A 26,486-nucleotide genomic window follows, 5' to 3' on the forward strand; every position below is an offset into this window, starting at 1 on the left:
CGCGGGAGGCCACTCTCCTGCCGCCGAGAACGGTGATCTTGCGCCGCAGAGACCACCATTATCGTAAACAGGACCGTCCACTGAAAAGATGGATACCTCGGTTGTGGCAGCAGCTGCTGCCGTTACCGAGATATGCATCTTTAACGTGCCGACGTATATATACAGTGGGCGGATGTGAAGTGGTTAATCAACTCGCTTACCTTTTTCATTGGGTTTAGCCTTAATAAACATACTCACATACTCAGGGAATCCAGCGTTGTCCTGACATGACCTGCTGTTTTGCTACTGCAAATAGTCCTGTTCTGCCATCTTACTTTCTTACTCCATTGGAAACTGGTTGTCTCTTTATGCCTCAGGCAGCTGGCCACCTGATGACATGCCAGCAAGTCTGTCCTCCTCCAGTCATTGGGTTGAAACTGATGTCTCCTGGGATATGTGACATGCATATCTCAGGGCGCTTCAGGAGTGGAGGGGATGGCATTGTGGTCTAGGTGAGAATGGAGGCAGGGAGCAGGTTGGAATGTTAAAAAACATAAAAAATTAAAACAAAATCAGCTTTTTGGATTGTAGATAGGGGGGGGGGGTTGTAGGGATGAAATGTGCGTTCATGGCGTGAAGGTCCACTTTAACTTTGGAGTGCGCAGAGGACAGCCGGAGTTTCCTTGCATATACTGCCATCATATGACCAGACTGAACATCCCAGCCTGGACATTGACATAGCAGGAAACATCTGTAGGCTTTCAAAATAAATATGCAGAAAGTGAAGTACTAAGCTTTTATACAATAGGTACTTACCTAAAGCATGGTAAACTTTAGTAGAATCAGAAGGAGTAAGTGGATCTTCATTTGAATGTGAAAAAGGAAACAGTATAATCAGTGTTCATTTAAAAACAATGTATTGTTTAAATAAAACAGTTGTAATAGTGTGTTTATTATCTGTATATGTTGGCTATGTTACCTGGGATGTCTGATGATCTTAGGGGTAAACAGAGCGGAACAAAGTGCTCATGGCTGCAGACCTCCTGGAGAAATTCAAACTTGTACTGATACAAAATCTGCAATGCAATAACACTGGATCACACTGGATAATAATGGCTGAATAACTGATTTTACATGCCTGGTGTAGTGCTATCCGCCTTACTTACTATCTGTCCTGCTTTTGTTCTATGACTGTAAAGCCCCATACACACTATCAGTTTTCCTGCAAGTTTTTCTCTTCAGGTTTACCAAAACCATCTAATATGAGGTCAAACCTCAAGAGTTTCAATTCGTATGAACAAAGCTCAAAGGCATATTTTAAATACCATGATGAATGAATGAATGAATGAAAACTTATATAGCGCTGCACATGCAAACTTAATCGCCTCTGGGCGCTTGTTGTTCCTGACTCCTTTGGTATCAAAAGAGATGCTGTGTAATTGTTCACATTTATTCTGGCAGATGAGAAATGTAGAATGTTTAGAAATTTAGAATGTGGCAGACCAAAACCGATTATATATATCGTAGTATAGTATATACCGTATATACTCAAGTATAAGCCGACCCAAATATAAGCCAAGGCACCTAACTTTACCACAAAAAACTGTGAAAACGTATTGACTCGAGTATAAGCCTAGGGTGTCCATTTGCATGCCTCACTGTGCCTCTCTGTGTCCATGTTCATGCCTCACTGTGCCCATACCTCACTGTGTCCATGCCTCACTGTGTCCATGCCTCACTGTGCCCATGCCTCACTGTGTCCATGACTAGACTGACGTTTAACATGGGAGTCTAGGGAAGGGGTTCCCGGCTTTGAAAAATCAGTGCTCCCCGGCCGTAGGTCCCCCAGACAACAAACTTTGCACACTTGTAGAGGAAGAGTTGGGCTACATGTGTGCCTATGGTCGGCCGGTACTGGGTCCCCAAGGTCCGGGAGATCAGGCACAAAAAGGTGACTCGAGTATAAGCCGAGGGGGGCATTTTCAGCACAAAAAAATGTGCTGAAAAACTTGGCTTATACTCGAGTATATATGGTATATATATATTCCCAAATGTTATTTTAGAGTTATGCCTACCTTGCCATCTCCAGGGCTGAACATACTAATACAACTACTGACCATCTTGAAAACAAAGCCACGATCCATAAATGTAAAACAGCACTGGAAGACAAAGGTTATTTTTATATCAGATAATTTAATAAATAATTTGCATTCAAACAGATTTTACATACAATGCTGTCATACTTTTTTTGGTAGATAACAATATCTTTAATTTCAGCACTTAGATAAGAAATTCAGATAATTTGTCATCCAGAAAATATCAGACCATGGAAGTTTTAACATAGTTCACATTAAAATCAGTCCATTCTTGCAAATATTTCTACATGGTCTTGGCTGACCGGACCCAAAATTGATATTGATAACATAGGTAAAGTAGGAGTTCCACTGAGAGCATACGAATACCTAATCCTGTCCCTGTCTATCCAGAAATGGGTAGAAAGGGGAGCGATTAAAGATGCTGCTGACACATATAAAACCGATCAAATAAGGCACTTCCAAAAAAAAAGAACAATGTATGTCAAATATTGGTACCCCAACATATATTGAAATCCCTACTGAGTAACCTCCCCAAGGTGCCTAAAGGCATCTCTTTTATTTATAAACAGTGCAACTAGAGTCTTTTCGGAAAAAATAAATACTTCATGTTGAGATGGGAAAAGGAATTAAATCAATTATTTTCAATAACACAGTGGTTGCAGGCAATTAAGGTGAATAGTAGATCTTCAGAATGCACAGAGCATTGGGATAACTTCCAAAAAATCTTTCACAGATGGTACATGACCCCCCTGAGACTTAATTTGTTTAACTTAATTCAAGTCTTCTCTGCTCTTTTGGAGGAAGTGTAATAAGGTAGGCAACCTACTTCATATTCTATGGAGTTGCGATATTCTCCAGAATTTCTGGGTAGAAGTTTTGCTCCTTATCTCACACTTTACAGGAGTGCAGGTACCTATTAGGCCAGCATTAGCACTACTTAACATAGGAATGGAATAATTCCCCCCCCCCCCAATTCCAGAACTGTGGTAGCACAAGCACTGCTCGCTTGATGATTGTTAAGGTATGGAAATCCCGATACCCACCAAAAATAGAATCAGTTGTAACCAAAATAAATAGGCAATGTCTGATGGAAAAAAAATGAAAGTACAAAAAATGGACTATAGAATTGGTAACAGCACTAAAATGTTGTGTGCTTGTCAGATCTAGCATCATTATGATGCTCTATCAAGTCACATTTGTACCTCTACTTCAAGTTATAGAAGCTTTCTCTGTCTTATGTACTCAGGGGGGAATTTACCAAGATGAGAGCAGTCAGAAGGTGGAGCAGCTGTGCATGGCAACCAATCAGCTACTATCTTCAGTTTGTTAGGGTAAGCACTGAAGAATAAAGGTAGAAGCTGATTGGTTGCCATGCACAGCTGCTTCATATTCTGGTGTCTGAAGTTCTCATAAATTCCCCTCAATGTGCTTTGCCTAGCAGATCTCCTCCTAGTGTCATATGACTAGCATACACAACAGAAACTAGAGTTTATGCAACCACACCTATCCTGGGCTTCATCAAAGCGTTGAAGCATGAGGCAGGTCAGTGTGGTGCCTTGGCACCTTGAGTTCCACTTTAACTTATTGTCACAGTGACCTAATTTTCATTATACACATAAGTAATTTCTTAAAAATTGCCCACATATCATAGTATTTTCAAATCTCAACAATGGGACATAGTAGGCAAAAAGAATAACCTAACAGGGTCCTAACAATTATTCTACTCCATCCAAAGTGGAAAAAAATGTTTTGGCTCTAGATATACTGTAACACAAGAGTGTGGGAAATTTGGAAAGAAGTTTGCTTGATTAATCTATTCATATAAACTCCACTAATCACCATATAATATGTCTAAATGGTAAAAACAAACACATTTTTTTTTTTTGAGGATGCTTAAAAATTGACATGAATGCAGGACACTTCACATAGTCACCTTCAGAAAACAGGCAATGCTCAGGTTGGCCTTCTTTGTCTCCTCCAGAGCATCCTTGTACTTCCAAATTATATGGTCTGAAAAGCTCATCACAAGTGCTTCTAGCTCAGCATGGAAGGTTGTGGGGAACCTTTTAGTCCGATGAACCTAAAATAAGTAGAAAGTTTCAATCAGCATTAAATTGTTGCTCAGTCAATGAACATACCAACACACAAACACAAAATGCCAGAACTGGTGTCTGAAATGACTCTAAAACCAATTACATGTCAGAATGAAAAGGACAAGGTAATAATAATTCAAAAGCTTTCAAAATAGTGACAGCTGGGTTTTTTTTCTGCTTAGAAAAAGGAAACTTAAATTTCTATAGGGATTATGTTATAGTACATCCATTGGGTAATACTGAAAATGCATTTTACCGTTTTACATAACTGTCACAAAGGAATGTATATTTCACTTTCTATTGATTTGATTTTTATTGAGTATTAAGTACAAAACATAGCGTGAAAGGATGGTGAAGGTGTTAAGCCGCGTACACACGATCAGTCCATCCGATGAGAAAGTTCTGATGGTTAACCGATGAAGCTGACTGATGGTCCGTCACACCTACACACCATCGGTTAAAAAAACGATCGTGTCAGAACGCGGTGACGTAAAACACAACGACGTGGGGAAAAAAACGAAGTTCAATGCTTCCAAGCATGTGTCGACTTGATTCTGAGCATGCATGGATTTTTAACTGATGGTTGTGCCTACTAACGATTGGTTTTGACCTATCGGTTAGGAATACATCGGTTAAATTTAAAGCAAGTTGGCTTTTTTTTAACCAATGGTTAAATAACCGATGGGGCCCACACACGATCGGTTTTGACCGATGAAAACGGTCCATCAGACCGTTGTCCTCTGTTTAACCTATCGTGTGTACGAGGCCTGAGACAGTTGGAAAGTAGCTGCCGATGATGTGATAACATCCAACAGTAGAAGTAGCATATTAATAAACAAAACTTTTAGCCTGCAAGTAATAGTAAGTATCAATGGGCCAGCTAACTTTGTCGCAGGCTGTGAAACATTACAGTTGTTGTACACCCTGTACAACCACTTTTACCTACAGGTAAGCCTATATTAAAGCTTAACTGTAGGTGCTGGAAATATCTCCTATACCTCCACGGTTTAGGAGATATTTACAATAAAGCCATGCGCCGATGTCTACGGCGCATGCGCCAATGTCTACGGTGCATGCGCCAATGTCTACGGTCCATGCGCCAATGTCTATGGTGCATGCGCATGTTAGAAAGGGCAGATTGTGCCGTTTCTAAAGGGGTCATGCCATAAATGGCGGCTCCCACGTGCATGCGCGGGAGTGACGTCACACGTCTGCGGCTAGTCTCAGAGGTGGAGTTTGTGGCGCCGGAAGGAAGAGGGGTGAAGATGGATGCTCCCTGCTAGTGGAGGACAGCAGTGACATTGCAGGCTTCAGTTTCAGGTAAGTGACACATAGTGGGCTACTATGCGATGCACAGTAGTCCATTATGCTTTACCTTTGCAGGGAAATAAAGAGGGAGTAAAACCCATCAGGGTTTACATCCTTTTTAAGCAGATCAAAACATCAAGTCTGAATAAACAGCATGATCTGCAACAATTAAATAAGAAAGAAAAAAGAGGAAAGAAGGATGTCTACAGTAGGAAGGTGGAAGAGAGGTGGGGTGAAGGGGAGGGCAGTGAGCGTCAGGGATGTCCAAGACCAGCATCCCAAAGCTGGACTATTATAATGAAAAATAGCTCTCTGTGGACAGTGATGGATAGGCATAATGTATCCACGGGGTATTTGTTTTGCGGGATACTGGTCAGAAACCGTTGATCTGCTGATAAACTTCCTTGAAGGAATCAAATTGTTTCTTCCAGGCTTTAGCGATAGTCTGTTCTGCTAACAAAATGTAAGTCACCAATTTAAATTGGGTTTCAGTAGGTATATATATTTTTAAATGTATGAAATGTTTTAGTAAATTATTTGTGACCATTTAGAATCTACCCACATTTTTGTTGTATAGAAAATGTCTGCACAGTAAGCATGCTCAATGGGGGTAATCCACAAAAGGGATACGCCGTCGTATCCCTGTTTCTATCTATGGAACTATGCGGCCGGCCTAGAATATGCAAATGAACACTTACGGCGATCCATGAACGTTCCGACAGGCCCGTCGCGCTAATTCTACGTCGTTTACGTCGAGTTACGCCGTGTCAAAATAGGGCTGAGTCCTATTTGACTAAGCCCTATTAAGTATGGCCGTCGTTCCCGCGTCGAAAATTCAAACTCTACGTCGTTTGCGTAAGACGTCCGTGAATGGCGCTGGACGCCATTTATGTTATCGTCTAAGCAAATGACGTCGGAGCGACGTCTGTTAGCGCAATGCACGTCGGGTAAGTTACCCGACGAAGCATGCGCAGTACGTCCGGCGCGGGAGTGTGCCTAATTTAAATGGGACTCGCCCATTTGAATTGGCCCGCCTTGCACCGGACGGATTTAAGTTACACCGCCGCAAATTTCCAGGTAAGTGCTTTGTGGATCGGCACCTAACTTGGCAACTTTGCGGCAGTGTAACTTAAATGGAAAAAGTTACGTTGCGCTGGCTGGCTGTGGATCTGGCCCAATGTTAGTAAATGTCTTGGTCACAATGAAATAAGCATTGCATTAGAATCTCGTAAAAATGCTGGGTTTAAGATGAACTGTAGGAGTTTGTGAACTAATGCAGCAATTTTCTCACCAAAAATTACTGTGCTCATTATGCACTTCATGGACCTTTAAACTCTGGTCAGCTAGTTTAGCATGCTCAATGTTAGTAAATGTCTTGGTCACAATGCAATAAGCATTGCATTAGAATCTCGCAAAAATGCTGGGTTCAAGACGAACTGTAGGAGTTTGTGAACTAATGCAGCAATTTTCTCACCAAAAATTACTGTGCTCATTATGCACTCCATGGACCTTTAAACTCTGGTCAGCTGGTTTAGAAAGGCCAATAATATTTTGTTTTACATGCCAGCCTCGTCACTATAAAATACTACTGTCTGTTTAAATTGTGCTGTTCCCTAATACCGTATACAGGTTTAAGATTTTCCCAAGCATGTTATTTAAAGAATGTGTGTGTTTTCAATATTGCCCTCTAAACTACTTAAAAAGTCTTTACATTGATACATGTTGCCCATGGCAGTTTCCTGCTCTCCATGCAACTTTTTCAGCAATAGCTTGTCTATTGGCCTTGAAAATGACCCAAAAGAAGATTTGTCTCCCATAGACTTGACTGGGGTTCAGCCCTAAATTCAGAGTTTGCAAACTTCCCAATAGGTTCATCAAACCTCCTGACATTTATTCCTGAATTTCTAGCGAATTTTGCAGTGCATGCATGTTAGAGGGGAAGGAGTTCACCTGGCACAATTTCCCTGCTTCTGATGTGTGAAGCCTGTGCACTATGTGGGCATATCTATTTTGATTTTATGAGAAATCTTGTACCATTATCATGGCCATATATATCTATTATAATCCTGAGGAATCAAAGGTATCATGAGGATCAGATGTACCATCTGGGTCTCAGCACCGAATATTAGGATATTGTTTCCAGGCCTAAGTTTTTCACTCTTTTAATGTGGTTTGTATTATTATTCGCGTGGCAGAATTTTGTCTATTTTTTTTTGGAGAGGGGGATTGTATGGAGAAGGGCACCGGACTAAAAGAGGGGTGTGCGTGAAGAAGGCCCTAGTCTAGGAGAGGGGGGGGTTATTCTGTAATGTGGCCTGTGCCACAGCACTATAGGCAGTTCAAAGAATTTATCAAAACTAGGACAGACATAATCTGAAGCAGCTTTTTTTTCTAACCAATCAGCTTTTATATTTCATTTTAAAGCTTAACTGAACAAGTTAAAGATAGAAGCTGAATGGTTGCCATGTCCAGTCTTGAGAAATTCACCTGATGATTGGCCTCGGGCACCAAAATGCTAGGTATTCCACTGTGTTAACCCATTAACTCTAATAATACTAAACCAAGCATTATTTTAAAGGACAAAACGATATAAAGCCTTAACCTTAAAGTGATTCTAAAGGTATTTTTTATAATAACAAACATGTCATACTTAGCTGTTCTGTGTAATGGTTTTGCAAAGAGCAATCTGATCCCCTCTTCTTGGGTCCCCGGGCCGGCACTCCGACATGCGGGCTCTATCCCTGTGTGTATGTCCATTAATACACAAACAGTAGGGCTCGGTCCCAGCTCTTTCCGCTCTCGCCCCACAGGCCGTGATTGACAGCAGCAGGAGCCAATGGCTTCCACTGCTGCCTCCATGGCCAGTGGAAAGAGAGAAAGCGGAGACAGCTAAATCAAAATCCAGCTCAGGTACAGTAAGTATTAAGGAGGGTGCTGTGGGGGAGCAAAACACAGGAGGTTTTTTACCTTAATGCAAAGAATTATTAAGGTAAAAAAGCTTCTACCTTTAGAACCCCTTTATTCTTATTAAAATGTAAATGTATTATATACAGATAAACTGGCTTATAACTGTCAGCCTTGCAATGCCTCATAGGACTTGTAGTTCCACAACAGCTGGAGGGCCACAGGTTGAACACCCTTGCCCTAAATTGATTTGCGCTGACTCTGCGTTTTTGGGATATAAGTGCCAGAGGTTGCTTGGACTGAGACCACTCTCATTGGACTGTGAGCTTAAAGAAGAGTGCCCTCCTGTACTGTGCAGTGTTCCTGAGATCACACTGGGTACCAATAGCTGTGCAGTGGTGCAGGGTACCCATATAACAAAGAGACTTGCCTCATGGTCCCCAGCTATGAGGCCCTAGACCAGTGATGGCGAAGCTTGGCACGTGTGCATGAGCATCATGGGAAATGTAGTTCTAAAACATCTGGGGTGCCAAGGTTCACCATCACTGCCCTAGACTGTCCAATATTCAAAGTTTCTTAAAACGAAGTCCCACCCTGAAAAATATTTTTACATTTTCACAACCCTCTAATAATATAAATAAACATTTGGATAGAATTTGTTATGTGTTAGCGAACCAGAAGTGCCCTGTTGCATCATTTCATAGGAGTCAGTTTGCAGGAGTGTGTAAAAAAATATGACAGGAAATTACACAATCTAAGACGGATCTATCTATATATGTTGCCGTAACAACGGGGCGGGACCTTCCTCTGTGGCTGCCCGTTGTTATGGCAACATGTAAAACAATCTGCGCTACGGCTGCTGGAGCATCATGCATGCTCAAGATCGAGAGGTGCATGCTGGTTACCCAGCATGCACCTCTCGATCGCTTATCCAGGAAAAGGTTGCGATTGGGCTTCATATGCCCACACTCATCATGGCAATAGCCAGAGGAAGATTTTCAAAATCGTAAGTAGAAAAAAATATAGGATTCATATCCAATAGCAATATATATATATATATATACTTGATGTGTGTTATTTGTTCTCAGCCAGCGGTGCATGGTTTCTTTTCATTTAAACATTTTTCATTAAAAAAACCTTCAATGTTGAGCAAAAGAAATACAACAAAGATTTACCATCGAAAATTGTCCTCACTTTACTTGAATGTGCAACACATCTAGTAGTGCCAGTGTGCATGGTTGTTTTGAATCTTTATAACCCATAAATGATGATGCAACAGAAAATATTATCTGAAAAGAAAAAAGTCTGGTCTAGCCTAAGCCTGTTCACTTGTCTGTACCACCTGGTCCACTCTCCTCTAAGAGGTCATGTGGCTATGAGAGCCTATTAAAAGACAATCAAAGGCCAACATTTGGAAGAGACAGGCACCAAGTGACTGTCATCTCTCTAAAGTTAACATTCTCTGTAAATAAACCAAGTGCTATGGATTGGCACCCAGCTTCTGTACAGCTGTCCATGGAGAACTCAGCACAAAAGGGGGTAGGCAATCTTGCTTGGCTTAAAGTAAGGCAAAGTAATAATGACCATAAGGAAGAGCGCACACTGTTTGGTATGCACAATTTTTCATGTTACAACCAAAAAACGTAAATGTATTTTATGTTTTTTTTTCTGATAGACCAACACAAAATGGCAAATAATTGTGAAGTGGAAGGGAAATGATAAATGGTTTTCATTTTTTTTACAAATACATATCTGAAAAATGTGGCGTACATTTGTATTCAGCCTTATTTATTCTAATACCCGTAACTAAAATCTAGTGGAACAAATTGCCTTTAGAAATCACCTAATCAGTAAATAGAGTCTACCTGTGTGTAATTTAATCTCAATATACTGTAAATATGCTGTTCTGTGAACCCCTCAGAGGTTTGTTAGAGAAGCTTGGTGAACAAACAGCATTTTGAAGGGCAAGGAACACACCAGACAGGTCAGGAATAAAGTTGTGGAGAAGTTTAAAGCAGGGTTAGGTTATAAAAAAAAAAATCCCAAGCCTTGAACATCTAAACTGACAGGCCAGGCAAGGAGAGCATTAATCAGAAAAGCAGCCAAAAGGCTCATGGTAACTCTGGAGGAGCTGCAGAGATCCACAGCTCAGGTGGGAGAATCTGTCCTGAGCGACAAGAACAAGAGTGGCAAAACAAAAGAAAGGATTCTTCTGGACAGCCGCACTCCGAACAAAAGTTGCCTTTATTGTGAAAATCCAAGATAGAAAAACAGCACTACATGTCACAGCATACCGGCAGACTGACGCGTTTCACACTGTATTTAGTGTTTAATACAGTGTGAAACGCGTCAGCTCTGCCAGTATGCTGTGACATGTAGTGCTGTTTTTCTATCTTGGATTTTTACAATAAAGGCAACTTTTGTTCGGAGTGCAGCTGTCCAGAAGAATCCTTTCTTTTGTTTTGCAATCTCATATGCATTGCCTGCACCTGTGGTCCCGGGGGAAGCATTTATTCTGAAGATTTCCACACCTGAGTGGTTTTTCTTTCTTAACAAGAGTGGCAAGCCATTGCTGAAAGAAAGCCATAAGAAGTCTGGTTTTCAGTTTGCGAGAAGCCATTTGGGGGATACAGCAAACATGTGGAAGAAGGTGCTCTGAAAATGTAGCTTTTTGGCCTGAAAGCAAAACGCTATGTCTGGCGAAAAACTAACACTGCACATCAACCTGTACACACCATCCCCACCATGAAACATAGTGGAAGCAGCATCATGTTGTGGGAATGGTTTTCTTCAGCAGGGACAGGAAAGCTGTTTAGAGTTGATGGGAAGATGAATGGAACCAAATACAGGGCAAGCTTAGAAAAAAAACTGTTAGGCCCCGTACGGAGAAAAACGGTCGTGTGTACACTTTTCGCCGAGGAAACCGCCGAGGATCTCGTCGGGCCAAAAAGAGAACATGTTCTCTATTTCCTCGTTAGTCAATGGGAAAAGTTGGCTCGCCGAGATCCTCGGCGGCTTCACAAGGAACTCGACGAGCAAAACGATATGTTTTGCCCGTCGAGTTTCTCGGACGTGTGTATGGGGCCTTAGAGTTTGCAAAAAAGACTGGGGCAGAGGTTCACTTTCCAGGACAATGACCCTAAACATACAGTCAGAGCTACAGTACAATGGAATGGTTTAGATTAAAGAAATGTGTTAGAATGGCACAGTCTAAGTCTTGACCCAAATCCAATTGAGAAGTGGCAAGAGTTGAAAATTACTGTTCACAGGCGCTTTCCATCAAATATAACAGAACTTGAGATACTTTGCAAAGAAGAATGGGCAAAAAGTTTACTCTCTAGATGTGCAAAGCTGGTAGAGACATACTTAAAAACATTTGCGCTGTAATTGTAGCAAAAGATGGTTCTACAAACTATTGACCCAGGGGGGGCTGTATACAAATACACGTCACACTTTTCACATTTTTGTAAAATTGGAAAAAACATTTATCATTTTCTTTTCACTTCACAATTATGTGCCACTTTGTGTTGGTCTATCACATAAAATCCCAATGCAATACATTTACGTTTTTGGTTGTAACATGACAAAATTTGGAAAATTTCAAGGGGTATGAATACATTTTCAAGGCACTGCATATAAGAGACCAAAACTAACACGCAAACTAGAAGACATTAAGAGTTTACAAATGGTTGATATTTTCAATTGGCAGTTTGATTGAGGAACCTGATAATTGTGGAGCCAAAGGGATTGACTTACTAAAAGAGTGGAAACTGTTCACATTGTAAAGTGACTGTTCACTAATGGGAAATGTTTTCAAAGTGTTGGCCACTTTGAATATTGTTGCTAACATGATTGGGTCCATTTTATTCACTAAGCTTGATTAAATGAACAGTCTATGTGCATTTAGTAAATTAACCCTTATGGGTGGGACTTCAGCGCATGTCAGGGCAAAAAAACAAAACAAAAAAAAACAATACATACTGTATGCCACACTTTTCTGCACCACAAGTATATTCCCCCAGGTTTTCTACCTTTAAAGCCCCTTCAAGTGCAGAAAAATATCTGTTGATCTGGCAGAAATGAACTCAGCTTTTGAGTCCTATTGTGGGATGACAACACACAGCTTTTTGTGGACTGGATGTAATCAGCCCTGACCAGTGTCTTTTACTAAACTACTCAATGACTCCCACTCTCAGATCTTAAACATTGACACCAATTATTTTGTAGTTCAAAATTAGAACTGTAAAGGCTAAATGGATTCTTTGTGATAACACATGAAGAGTGCACAAGCCAGCTCTGAATTTACGAAAGGATCAACATTTTTGTTTTGTACTCATCAAACAGATATATCAAAACGCTTCCAATGGTAATCTATAAAAAAATGAATTGTTAGTGTTACATGTACTTTAATGTATATCTAAACTGAGCAATTGCTCTAATAACTAGGACCAATGTAAACGTTGATTATAACTTGTATTGTGATGAGGAATATCATATAACAATTCAGTCTTTTCTTTCATAATTCAGTGACAACTGTCCTCAGTCTGCTGTACATCTGTTACTTTCCTGACTTTTTAATATTCAATAGAAAGAATGACAAATGTATTCATATAGCTGTGGGCATCTAGCACCAATTCCTGTTCTAAAATTCCCAACAATGGCCTTACTTCTTGTCTCTTGTGAGAAACGGGATGTGAGTAGTGTTATGGAAATTTCCAGGATTACCAGCATATTATGATCGTAATATTCCCATTTCTGAAGTAACTGCATTTACTGTATAACATCATACTGTTAGTGGACTCTTCTCTTGGCTAGATTGTGGCTGGAATGTATGGCTACTGACCAGGGGTCAAGTCCTGGGGAAAAAAGTGTGGGAACTCCCACCCAAGATCCACTCCCCCACCAAAAAAAAATAATGATACGCTCATATGCATAATTACTAAACCGCATGTTTTTTTTATTTTTGAAAAAATAAGCAAGTTCTTTCTAAATCCCGCGATAACTCGCGGCAGACCTCCGCAATGTCTCCTGGGAACAATGACAAAAGCTCCCAGGAGACATTGCAGCATCGAGGAAGTGACGGAATACCCGCACACTACCCAATGAATCCATATACAGGAAGCGGCCAGTAACATAAAGGATTACTAAGGTTCGCCTGCCCCTGACAGTGACTCGAGCTGGGCATCGCCACTTATTGAAGGATTGGATCGGGCGGCTCGGCTGCTCTCGGCTGCTCTAGTCCTGCAAAGGGAACTGCGTTCCTGCTGTGAAAAAAGTGCAGGAACTCCGTTCCCACGCGTTCCCGCAGGACTTGAGCCCTGCTACTGACTCTTTAGTGTATCTTATTTTCTTTTTTCTCTTTGTTCTTAGGTTTCCGTGTTTTTTTTTTTAACCTACAAAATGTGATAAAAAAAAAAAAGATAGGAGAAATATTGTTCAAAAACAAGGGGGGGGGGGATAGGGTGGGACTTTAAATGAGGCCTATGATAGAACTACCACAGGCCTGCATTCCTGTAAAAGGATACAAAAAAGAGTTGGGACTTTAAATGAGATGCGTTTTTAGCCTGGCTAATATGGAAACATTTTTTATATTCCACATATATATTTAATTGCATACTGCTAAAAACGCATCTCATCTAAAGTCCCAACTCTTTTTTGTATCCAGGAGAAATATTGTTTTTCCCCTGTCTGATAGCCGTTTATGCACTGAAAAAAGCAGACAGGGGTTGCAACCTGTAACAACACCCCGTATATGAAAGGGGTTAATGTTGTTTAGGATTTTCCATTCCCGAACACAAGGCAGCTACCAGACACTCTAACCAACCGACTAAGACCCATATGAATAATTCTCCCCCAAAGACGAGACAAAGCTCCGTGTTGAAGTTCAAGCAGCAAAATAATATACACCAAAAGAGGAGGTTCCCACAACCTGCCCACACCACTCCAGCAACACACATGTGACCAGGAACCTAATTAACATGAGCTAATTAACTAATCCCTTTAGAAAGCTTAGGCATGCCTAGCCTGGCTGTCTCCTAAACTACAATACACATTATCATACATATCAACACAGAACTCCTTCACACAATTACAGGGTCAATTAGCACAAGCAACAGTGAAAGACCCTTAGAAGTTATCATAGACTAATTTACATTATAACAGACAACAGATAGACAGGTGGTTGGAGTTGATTACATTAGCATTGTTAAGCAATAGACATTTGGCCTGTTACATTGAACTTCCTAGAATGCCCAAATAAGGAGTTATACTTCCTGGGCATAGACCTCACAGTGTGTACAGGGGATAACATCTTCATATTTATTGAAAGATATTGTTAATGACTATTACTGTCCCATTTGAAGTAGTCCAATATATATTTTCTCAGTTACCCTATGCCCCTAATGGACATAGGGTAATTTAGACATAACAGGTGCATGGGAAGCTGAAGCAAGGGTATCCAATACTTTCTAAGGGATTCTGGGTTCCACGGGCCCTCCCGTTACACAACCCTTCCCCTTTCTATCCAAAACTACATATAAGAACAGAGAGTGTCTTTAAAACAGAAAAAAAGAACATTGGGATTCTATCAGCATTGTTATCCCCCACTCACATATCATTGCCCCCAGTTGATATTAACCACAAATAAATATTCTTACCTAAAATTAGTCTGGCAAAATTTAGGCCTGGAATTTTAGGGCCAGATTCACGTAGAATCGTGGCGGCGTAACTTATCCTAGATAAGTTACACCACCGCAATTTTTAATCGCAAGTGCCTGATTCACCAAGCACTTGCGATGAAAACTACGCCCGCGGCCTCCGGCTCAAGGCAGGCCAATTCAAATGGGCGTGTGCCATTTAAATTAGGCGAGCTCCCGCGCCGGACCTACTGCACATGCTCCATTTCCTAACTCCCGCCATGACATCATTTTTTTGAACGGCGACGCGCGTAGCGTACTTCCGTATTCCCGGACGACTTACGCAAACAACGTTAAATTTTGAATTTCGACGCAGGAACGAGGGCCATACTTTAGACAGCAATACACTTGCTGACTAAAGTTAAGGCACCAAAAAAAAAGTGTAACTTTGCGACGGGAAACTAGACTAGCGGCGACGTAGCGAACGCGAAAAACCGTCGTGGATCCGCCGTAACTCCTAATTTGCATACCCGACGCTGGTTTACGACGCAAACTCCCCCCAGCGGCGGCCGCGGTACTGCATCCTAAGATCCGACAGTGTAAAACTATTACACCTGTCGGATCTTAGGGATATCTATGCGTAACTGATTCTATGAATCAGTCGCATAGATAGAAACAGGGATACGACGGCGTATCAGGAGAAACGCCGTCGTATCCCTTTTGTGAATCTGGCCCTTATAGTTTACATTCCAGAAGATGACAAATATGCGTTCAAATACTTTGCTTGGATATTTACCTCATTCTTAAATTATCTTGGGTGTTTATCATTTACATTTTTTTTTTATATGCTCTCTGATTCCAGTGTGATGTAAGATACACATTAAACAGATTATTTTCAGATTTCCTTGTGTGTACTGCCTGTCTTCTGAAACTTTGGTGGGCTGCATTATAAAAGAGTGGCAGTTCAAATTAGGTTAGGCCCATAGGTATGCACAGCCTATTGCATTAGGGTTTGCACCCCAAAGCTCAAACACACACATATACATACTGTATATGTATATATATATATATAGCAGCAGGGCAATTGACAGTATCAGTAGAGGAGCAGTGGACGTAGTAGTAGTTTATTTATTTTATATATATATATATATATATATATATATATATATATATATATATATATATATATATATATATATATATACTATTAATTAACATTTAGTTTTTAGATTTTGTTTACAATAATTTTTTATTATTATATGTTTTTACAGTTTTTTAAGAGTCCCATTGGGGTGTTAAGGTGAAATATCAGGGATCTAAACAGACTCCTGATTTCTCACTTTTGAGACAGAGAAAAGGACTGGGGACAGAGATTAGTCAGTCCCTTTTTCTACAGCCAAGCAGCAGGGGGAATCTGCACAAAACAGTGATTAGGATGTGCCCAGACACAACTGGCACACCCTGTGTGCATGCCTATGGTTAGGCCATTTTATTCTTTACTTGGGTTCTGTTCTGTATAGATTACTACTTTATGCTGTGCATTCTGAATAAAAATAATGCATCCAAGGAATACAGAAAAGTAAAGGATTGTGAAAAGGTGTAACAAAAGGAAAAGTAAAACAGAACAGAAAATGATCAGCAAATCTGTACCAAAAATTAAGGTTGTAAAGAAAAAAAAGAAAAAGAAAACATTTCCACTCTGTATTTACCTGCATCATGTCTTTATCATGGAGGTGCTGTGCCATGGATTTGATAATTATGTCAAAGAAAAACTGGGAATGCTGTCAGAGGAATACAAAGCAGCTGTTATTCCTGGCACAATCATTCTTCATTTCAGAAAATATACTTCCAGCAAATTGCATATAGCCTGCTGTATACCAACACATGTTGACAATAAATATGGCAGGATTAACATTCCAACTGCTAGCGCTAAACTGTAAATTATTTTAATGCATTTTTAAAAGTGGTTTCAACTTCAACTTCAACTTCAACTTGACTATAATGGATAAAATTCACATACATAAATAGAAAGTGTTGAATATAATCCTTAATCCATAAAGATGATAAAGGTCTTTTTAGGACACTTTAAAAGCCCCTGGCCTCTTAAAAATATGGCACATCTTCACTGCATTAACTGGTAATACAAAAAAACGCTGCCTGTGTTCATAACAAGATTAGCACACATTGATCTCAGACTCACAGGAAGGAAGCTGCAACCCATAATACACATTTATTTTTTTAAATCTGGAAGCAAATTGTAAATATTAAATCACCTCCAGACACTATCCTGCAAAGTGAAAGGCAAGAGTTTCCAATTTAACTTATTGGACACATTTTATTTATTTTTTTCACTTTGCTCTGATTGCCACTAAAGCCTTGTACACACGATCAGTCCATCCGATGAGAACGGTCTGAAGGACCGTTGTCATAGGTTAACCGATGAAGCTGACTGATGGTCCGTCGTGCCTACACACCATCGGTTAAAAAAACGATCGTGCCAGAACGCGGTGACGTAAAACACAACGACGTGCTGAAAAAATGCTTCCAAGCATGCGTCGACTTGATTCTGAGCATGCGTGGATTTTTAACCGATGGTCGTGCCTACTAACGATCGTTTTTTTCCCATCGGTTAGGAATCCATCGGTTATATTTAAAGCAAGTTGGCTTTTTTTTAACCGATGGTTAAATAACCGATGGGGCCCACACACGATCGGTTTGGACCGATGAAAACGGTCCATTAGACCAATATCCTCTGGTTAACCTATCGTGTGTACGAGCTTAAGTCTGATCATCACACTGACTTCCCTGACATGAACACACAAGCTGTGCAGAAATTGCTGCAATGCAAAATGCTTACCTTCAGCACAAGCTTAATTGTATTTAGATCATTGCATTTTAAAAGGCTTGTAATTCCTTTGGAAAGTTCCTCATGAACGGTCCGATCTTCATATGACTGAGTTTTAAACACATACTAAACAAGAAAAATGATGGATGTTTAGCACATGGGTAGCATCATTTTTGTAACATGTATATTTACTGTAAAATTACAGTATATATAAAATACAGTATATGAAATGTTTTAAGTGTATGTCTCGGCGAAAAAAAAAAAACACATTCAGTACATCATGCCCTTTTGCCATTGGTCCTGACAGAAATCTAGCGTGCTTCTGATGCTGATGTCCTGTAGTGAGCTGACAACGCTGCCTCTGCTGCACTGAAATCCCTAAAAGTGTTCAGTCCTGTTTAGAGGTACTCCCTTCCATGCCGTCCCCCCCCCTTACCTGTTATTCAGAGTTGTCCTCATTTCAAATACTCGCCTACCAATTGGATCTGGCGTTGTTCTGCTGTGATCTGCTGCACCGCTGCCACACACCTTGTTCCACGTCATCATCTTTGTACCTGATATCATCGGGTGCTGGTTGCCTCCTATGGTTCAGACAGCCGCCCCCTGATGATGTGCGCTAGGCCACTCTCCTCCCACTGCTGTGAACAGAAAGTGAAGCATCCTGGGATATGTGATGTACACATCCTAGGAGACTTTCGGGGCAGTGGTGACATCATTCTCACCTAGGTCAGATTAGCAACTGAGTAGCGAGGCATACAAAAAAAAATAAGAGAAAACAAAGTGCACATTCTCCATTCTTTTTATAATTTAACCGTACCACGTTTGTGCTTATTGCCACCTTAAAGAGATTGTAAAGGTAAAATAAATAATAAGAAAAAATAACAAACATGTCTATACTTACCTGCTCTGTGCAATGTACTTTCCTCTTCTTGGGTCCCCCGGCGGCACTCCTAGCACCTCCCCTCTGTCCAGTGCCCCCATGGGACAGCCACATCCCATGGGGGCACTTGTGCATGCTTGATCCCGAGCCCCACTGCTGCGTACATTGACACAGAGAGCAAGACTCGGCCCCCGGCTCTCATCACTGGCTTTGATTGAGAGCAGCGGGAGCCAATGGCTCTTGGTGACCCAGCAAAGCCAGTGAGACCCAGAAGTGAGGGACGAGATAAGCTGCAGACATGAACAGCGCTGGATTAAATGAGGCAAGTAAAAGATGAAAAGAATCCACTAAGGTAAAAAAAAAATTGGGCTTAGAACCACTTTAATGTTTTAGGCTCCCTTTGCACCACTGCATTGCACATGTTGGTGTGTTGCAGTGCCAATCATTTTAAATGCAACGCACCCCAACACATAGTAAATCAACACAGTGTTGTGTGATGTATTGCATTATAAAAAGAAAAATATACCGGTATATTTTTGTGTCTCCTCTGGTGAGTTGGAATCTCATTAAAAAAAATGGTCTGTCTAATTGCAGCATGCATTATGTTTATACAGGTAGGCACTGGAGCAGACAGGTTTGAACCCCCACCAACAGAAAAAAATGTATTCAATGTTTAGAAACATGATCCACAGTGCTTACCTTTACATAAGACTGGACATAGTGTTCCAGCTGTTCCTCCTGGCATTTGGCTACGATGTCCGTAAGGACTCTAGAGAACAATATAGATGTATGGTTGATAATTTAGGGTTATCAAATCAAAATTGATTAGTGTGTGTTGCATATATGTATATATATTTTTTTTTATAAAAGCAGGTTTATTGATGAGTTGCACATCATAGCAAACATAAAATGCAGGATAAAATACATACATGCAACACTCAGAGCATTTTTTTTTCAGAAAATAGGTGCAGGAACTCAACCACGACCCCGTTCAGATTTTAAAAACAGTAGAAGGGTCTTAAAGGGGCATTAAATACCAGGATTGCATTACATAGAGAGTGCAGAGTTCAGGGGGTTACACACAGAGTGCAGAGCTGTCACTTGTAAACACAGAAACCAGACTTCTGTGTTTACAAGTGATTGTGGTGAGCAGGCACCAAAGGGTCTGAGCCAGAGGTTGTGGAACTGAGTTCCCCCAAGTTCCCCCTGAAAAAAAGCCCTGGCAACACTTATCATAACAAAACAAGCTGAATGTTCAGTGAAATGGTTGTTGTAGTAAAAGTATACAGGACTGTATAACATCAATGGGCTGGTCAAAAAAAAGAAAGAAAAAAGTAATATAGTAATAAACAGTAATAATGAAAAAGCACTGTGTCAGAGTATTGTGTGCAATAAACCAAGATAGCCAGGTGTAGTATATATACGTGCCGAGAAGAATAACCACCAATAACTATAGGATGCAGCCAAAGCCTTGCTAATCAGTGGCCTCTAAAGAAGAGTAGGGAGTATAGACAGATAGGGGCAATAATATGAGGCATGAGCAGTATGGACTACTAGGTATTTACTATTATAGACAGCATTAAGAGGTCAAGGCGGGGGAGAGGGCAGCCCATGTGGTCATGAATTTTTTATAGATTTGAAGCCAAAATGCATTCACAAGGCAGTTCCAAAATAGGTAAAAAAGTGGCATCACAAGTATTACATTTGGGGTAGGAGGGGGTTGAAATACCATAAGCCTACTTAGAATTATGTATGCACACTGTAAGATATACAGTATATCTGGGTGAGTCATTCTCTAAGGCAAGGGGAGACTTGCTTTGGGCTTTTAGGGCCTCTTCCTATGTATGGGCCTCTTCCTATTTATCTTTCTCTAATATGTTTTTTTTTTTGGATGGTTTTTCCGACGGAAGTCCGCTCAAGCTTGGCTTGAATACACACGGTCACACGAAAGTTCTCAGAACTTTCGACCGTCAAGAACGCGGTGATGTACAACACTACGATGAGCTGGGAAAATTAAGTTCAATGCTTCCGAGCATGCGTCGAATTGTTTCCGAGCATGCGTCGGAATTTTGCACGTTGGAATTGCTACAGGAATTTCCGATTGGACTTTTTTCCGTCTGAAAATTTGAGAACCAGCTCTCAAATTTTTGTTGCCGGAAATTCCAATAGGAAAAGTCCGATGGAGCCTACACACGAACGGAATTTCCGAACAAAAGCTCACATCGGACTTTTTTTGTCGGAAATTCCAACCGTGTGTACGGGGCATAATAGTTAAAATCTCAAACCATTTATACACTCCAATAATGAAACAATCTTACCTGGTAGTTACAGTGGAAACATCTTCATCATTGTTTTTTGTCAGAACATTAAAAAGCTGATTGAACAAAACTGGGAGAAAGCTTATGATCATTTGGATCTTCTCAATATTCAGTAGGTTCTAGGAAGAGAACACAGATATCCTTTAAACTTTGACTAAATATAAATAGAACTTTCTTCTGTTTAGATTGAGTACCTGTTTTGACTTAATGGCAAGGTACAGCAAGGACTCCACCTTAAACTTGCTCATCCATGTCTTTATGGACCTTGCTTTGTGCACTGGTCCAAATCATTTGGTGAAGGGGGTTACGATGTGGGGTTGTTTTTCAGGAGTTGGGCTTGGCCCCTATGATCCAGTGAAGGGAAATCTTAGGCCCCGTACACACGGCCGAGAAACTCGACGAGCAAAACACATTGTTTTGCTCGTCGAGTTCCTTGTGAAGCCGCCGAGGATCTCGGCGAGCCAAGTTTCCCCGTTGACTAACGAGGAAATAGAGAACATGTTCTCTTTGGCCCGACGAGGTCCTCGTCGGTTTCCTCGGCCGAAAGTGTACACACGGCCAGGTTTCTCAGCAGAATACAGCTCCGATCGAGTTTCTGGCTGAATTCTGCCGAGAAACTCGGTCGTGTGTACGGGGCCTCAAGGTGTCAGCATACCAAAACATTTTGGACAATTTTGTGCTCCCAACTTTGTAGGAACAGTTTGAGGATGGCCCCTTCCTGTTACAAAATGACTGCGCACCAGTGCACCAAGGTCCATTAAGACATGGATGAGCGAGTTTGGAGTGGAGGAACTTTACTGGCCTGCACAGAGTCCGGACATCAACCCCATAGAACACCTTTGGGATGAATTAGAGTGGAGATTGCAAGCCAGGCCTTCTAGTCAACATCAGTGCCTGACCTCACAAATGCGCTTCTAGAAGAATGGTCAAACATTCCCATAGACACACTCCAAAACCTTGTGGACAGACTTCCCAGAAGAGTTGAACTGGTAAAGCTGCAAAGGGGGGCCAACTCAATATTGAGCCCTATGGATAAGACTGGGATGCCATTAAAGTTCATGTCCGTGTAAAAGCAGACGTCCCAATACTTTTGGTAATATAGTGTATATTTTATTCAATGACATAAAAATGTATGTAAAGCCAAACATTTTTTAGGTGAAGTATAAAAGGGTTAGAACCCCAGTCAGTTTTTTTCTAAACATCTGTTACAATCACAGCTAGATAATGCTTAATGTGCCAATGCTGTAACAGTGTTGATGCATTGAGTGGGATACTAAAAATCCTAATTTGAGCTACCTTTGTATCTACTGCTCTCACATTTACCTTTTTGCATATAGTTTGCAAAAATATACATACATGTTAATTCAACACACCTTTGATTTTATGAAGTCTTTGCTATGACAAACATTGTGTAGCTCTAGTATCTATGGAGTCTATAGTACATACAGTAAACCTCCAGTACACATTGGCCCGGATTCACAGACAGTGGCGCACATTTATGCCGCCGTAGCGTATCTCCTTTAGGCTACGCCGACGCAGCGCAGAGAGGCAAGCATGGAATTCACAAAGCACTTCCTCCCAAAACTGCGCTGGGTTTCCTAGGCGTCAGGGCCGGCCTTTGGGGTGTGCGAGCTGTGCGGCCGCACAGGGCGCCATGGGCAACAGGGGCGCCGTGCGGCCACCCAGAGGCTTACTAAGGGGGGGCAAGCCGCCCCCGGGGTACCACACACTGGGGGGGTGTCAGACCGGCACCCCCCTCCGCGATTGTATTCAGGGCTGGTGCAAGGATTTTTGACACCCTAGGCGAAACCTCATTTTGCCGCCCCCCTTTGGCTTCACCCCCTTTGCCCTGCCCTTGTATACCCCATCTATTTATAAATTGCTACCATTTTGGGGGGTGGAGTCAGTCACTGAGCCTGGAGGTGGTGGGGGGCATCGGTACAGTGCCCTGGACTGATGTGTGCTCTAGGCCGGCGCCTACCTTGTCTATAGGTAGCGCCGGCCCTGTACAGGGGGTATGTACACAGATAATTTAAGGCACTGATGATCAGTGCAGGCCCATCATTTCCTCCTATAAGTGCCCATTGGCACCGAGTGACACCTATATGGAGTGCCACCTTCATCAGTGCAGCCTATAAGTGGGAACCCCTCATAATGGGCACAGTAGGTGTACAGACCCAGGAACTCAGCACAGTGATGGTGGGAACCCCTCATAATGGGCACAGCAGGTGTACAGACCCAGGAACTCAGCACAGAGATGGTGGGACCCCTCATAATGGGCACAGCGGGTGTACAGACCTGGGATCTCAGCACAGAGATGGTGGGACCCCTCATAATGGGCACAGCGGGTGTACAGACCTGGGATCTCAGCACAGAGATGGTGGGACCCCTCATAATGGGCACAGCGGGTGTACAGACCCAGGAACTCAGCACAGTGATGGTGGGAACCCCTCATAATGGGCACAGCAGGTGTACAGACCCAGGAACTCAGCACAGAGATGGTGGGACCCCTCATAATGGGCACAGCGGGTGTACAGACCTGGGATCTCAGCACAGAGATGGTGGGACCCCTCATAATGGGCACAGCGGGTGTACAGACCTCTGTAGGGGGGCAGGATTTACTAGAACTGATTGGCTATATTTTCTTCCTGCAACTGCGGACTGCTGGTGGAAGGGAGAGGAGAAAAATACTGTTTTCAGATGCTGCAAGTGGAGGAAAATATAGCCCAATTCTACAGTAGTAAATTCTGCACAGGTATCAACAGTAACCAGGAGAATCCATATGGACTAGTAGTGGGCAGCAGCCTGGTCACCAGCAGAAGAAAGAAACATAGAGAGCGGACACACTGACCACCCTGCACAGCACTGATAACAGTAATAACATTGCTTAGCTGGACACTGATCACTCACCCACATCCTCTGCTTTCAACCTGCCGCGCTGTGACCAGGGGGGGGGAGGGAGGGGGACATTCCAGGGAGGGAGGGGGTTATCAGGAAAAGCGTAACTGAACGCTGGGCTGGTATCAATCAAATCATCCTGTCCTGCAAGTTGCAGAGTAAAGGGCGGGCTGAGTGCAGAGCAGTCAATTGGGTGGATGTGTTGCACTTGCAATGTAAAGGCTCGGGGGTCAGTGCTCAGTGGAGTGTAATAGGGCGGCATTTACAAACACCAGTGTATATTCCTCCACGTGTGTCTCCTTATACACAGGATCTGTGAGCGGCTCCCCCCCAGCTAGGACTTTATGTGTGTGTGTGCCCAGGATGAGTGTCGGAAGCTGGCGGAAGACACTTTCAGGCTGCTCTGCTCTGTGTACACATAGGAGGGGAGTGCAGATCGCTTCATACACATGTACTGCAGAGCGGCTCCACCAAAATTATTCTGTTTTCCTGAGTCACTGAACCGCGCCGTCTCCGCACTCCTCCCCTCCTCCTTGCGCTTGTCTGTCCTGTATACTGACACCCGGCTCGACACACAAGACCAGAGAGCTGTGTAAACAGAGCAGCCGCATTTGCGCTCTAGGTGGCAGTGCGCTCTAGGCGGCTGCCTAATCCGCCTAGTGGTAGCGCCGGCCCTGATTGTATTACACCCGCGGTGGAATTTTTTTCCTCTTTTTGTATGTTTAGGTGACCAGGGGGCAAGGGGTGAAGATGGGGGGGCGCCACAGGATTAGCTCGCACAGGGCGCCTGAACACCTAAGGCCGGCCCTGCTAGGCGTAAGCCGGCGTAGGTGGAAGTGGGTGTGAGCCATGCAAATGAGCCATGACCCCATGCAAATGATGGGCCGAGCGCCAGACAGATACGAATAACGAACGGCGCATGCGCCGTCCCGTGGATGTATCTCCGTGCGCATGCTCACAATCACGTCGAAACAACTGCCTAAGATACGCCGGATCACTGCCTACGGTGTGAACGTAACCTACGCCTAGTCATATTCACGTCCAACGTAAACTACGTAAAATAAGCGGGCTTGAGTTCCCTGGTGCAGACCTTTCCATGTCTGCTGCTGAGTTACACCTGCTTTATGGGGCTTAACTTTACGCCGGACGTACAACTTACGTGCACCAGTCGTAGCCTGCGTCGGGCGCATGTACGATCGTGAATCGGTGTATCTCCCTCATTTGCATATTTGAATAGAAAATCCATGGGAGCGCCATATGCGTCCAGCGTAAATATGCGCCCACTCTACGCCGGCGTAGGCAAGTTACATCGGTGGAATGAAGCGTGTTTTTAGGCGTATCTTAGTTTTGTGGGCCCGGCGCACAGATACGACGGCGCATATTTGCACTTACGCAGCGTATCTTGATATAAGTCAGCGCAAGTGCTTTGTGAATCCGCGGCCATAGAGTCTATAGCACATACAGTATACCCAAAAGAGAAATGTTATTAATTTTAAAACTTACATCATAATGACATGCTAATAAAAAAATAGGATGCAGATTAATGCCCACCCAAAACAATGATGCAGTTCATGGTAAGTAAAATATTGTCCATTATTTATTAACAAAAGGAAGACTTGGTCATTTATAAATATATCTTTACCTTACAAGAAGCCAGAAAATGAGGAGATGGAGGCTTTGACAGTTCGGCTTCCCGTTTTTGGCATTGCTGGAAAAAGGTATTCAGATATGGATCCTAAAAGAAAAAAAAATGCACCATCTAAATGCCAGGGACTTTCAGAAAACTCAGTATATTTTACAGTTAATAATACTTACCTGAGTATATACTGTTGATACGACAAATGTGGATACTTTAAAAAGTTGTTTTCCTCCATCTACCCATTTCAGGTCACTTCCAGTTTGCTGCCACAGAATACAAAGACATATTTGTGATGTTTAGAACTAAATTCTCATGGTGTTATGGTTGTCCTTAAAAACCTTGTTCACTAGGGTACTATGCAAAAGAAAGGACATTTAGGGCCAGTTCACACCAGACGCAGTTCCGTACAGTTTAATTTTTTCTGCACAAAATGCATGCACAGTGTTGTCCATGTATTCCAATTGCTCTAGAACCGCACCAGAAACTGACCGGAAACTGACTGCATGGTGTGAACTAGAGCAAACTAGAGCCATGGAAAACACTGTGCATGCATTTTTAGTTCCAAAAAAATGCACATAAAACTGCACGGAACAGCGTCTGGTGTGAACTGGCCCTTAAAGTATAGAATATAGTAACAAGAAAAAAAAATACTTTTAGGTATGTTGTGTAATTGTGAACTCAAACTTGGTTTCTCAAATCTGACTGCAAAAGTAGAAATACACTTTAAATCTCACCCAACTTTTCGTTTAACTGAGCTAAATACATTCCAGGTGCATCAAAAGAAAAGATGTGCACAGGTTTACTATTTATTATCTTTAAGAATTAGCCACAGTATGAGTTAAAATGCCTGTCCCCTGCTAGCATTTTGCATAAAAGAACCCTTGCTCAGCT

The 26,486-nt window shown here is 42.1% G+C and overlaps 1 protein-coding gene across 13 annotated transcripts in view; it reads right to left on the reverse strand.

Annotated features, from left to right (window-relative positions):
* Positions 1–26,486, reverse strand: part of DOCK10 (dedicator of cytokinesis 10) — a 433,376-nt gene that overhangs the window by 117,382 nt on the left and 289,508 nt on the right. For all 13 annotated transcript variants that reach the window (XM_040349133.1, XM_040349131.1, XM_040349129.1 and 10 more), the window contains 10 exons: positions 25,772–25,858; positions 25,599–25,691; positions 21,059–21,177; positions 19,440–19,509; positions 17,873–17,986; positions 16,725–16,796; positions 4,009–4,155; positions 2,055–2,138; positions 959–1,055; positions 796–840 (listed from right to left, as the gene is read on the reverse strand). In XM_040349133.1, the coding sequence (XP_040205067.1) occupies positions 796–840; positions 959–1,055; positions 2,055–2,138; positions 4,009–4,155; positions 16,725–16,796; positions 17,873–17,986; positions 19,440–19,509; positions 21,059–21,177; positions 25,599–25,691; positions 25,772–25,858 (928 nt within the window). The remainder of the gene's footprint in view (positions 1–795; positions 841–958; positions 1,056–2,054; positions 2,139–4,008; positions 4,156–16,724; positions 16,797–17,872; positions 17,987–19,439; positions 19,510–21,058; positions 21,178–25,598; positions 25,692–25,771; positions 25,859–26,486) is intronic.

The sequence above is a fragment of the Rana temporaria genome, chromosome 4, assembly GCF_905171775.1.
Source record: "Rana temporaria chromosome 4, aRanTem1.1, whole genome shotgun sequence".
Lineage (NCBI taxonomy): Eukaryota > Metazoa > Chordata > Amphibia > Anura > Ranidae > Rana > Rana temporaria.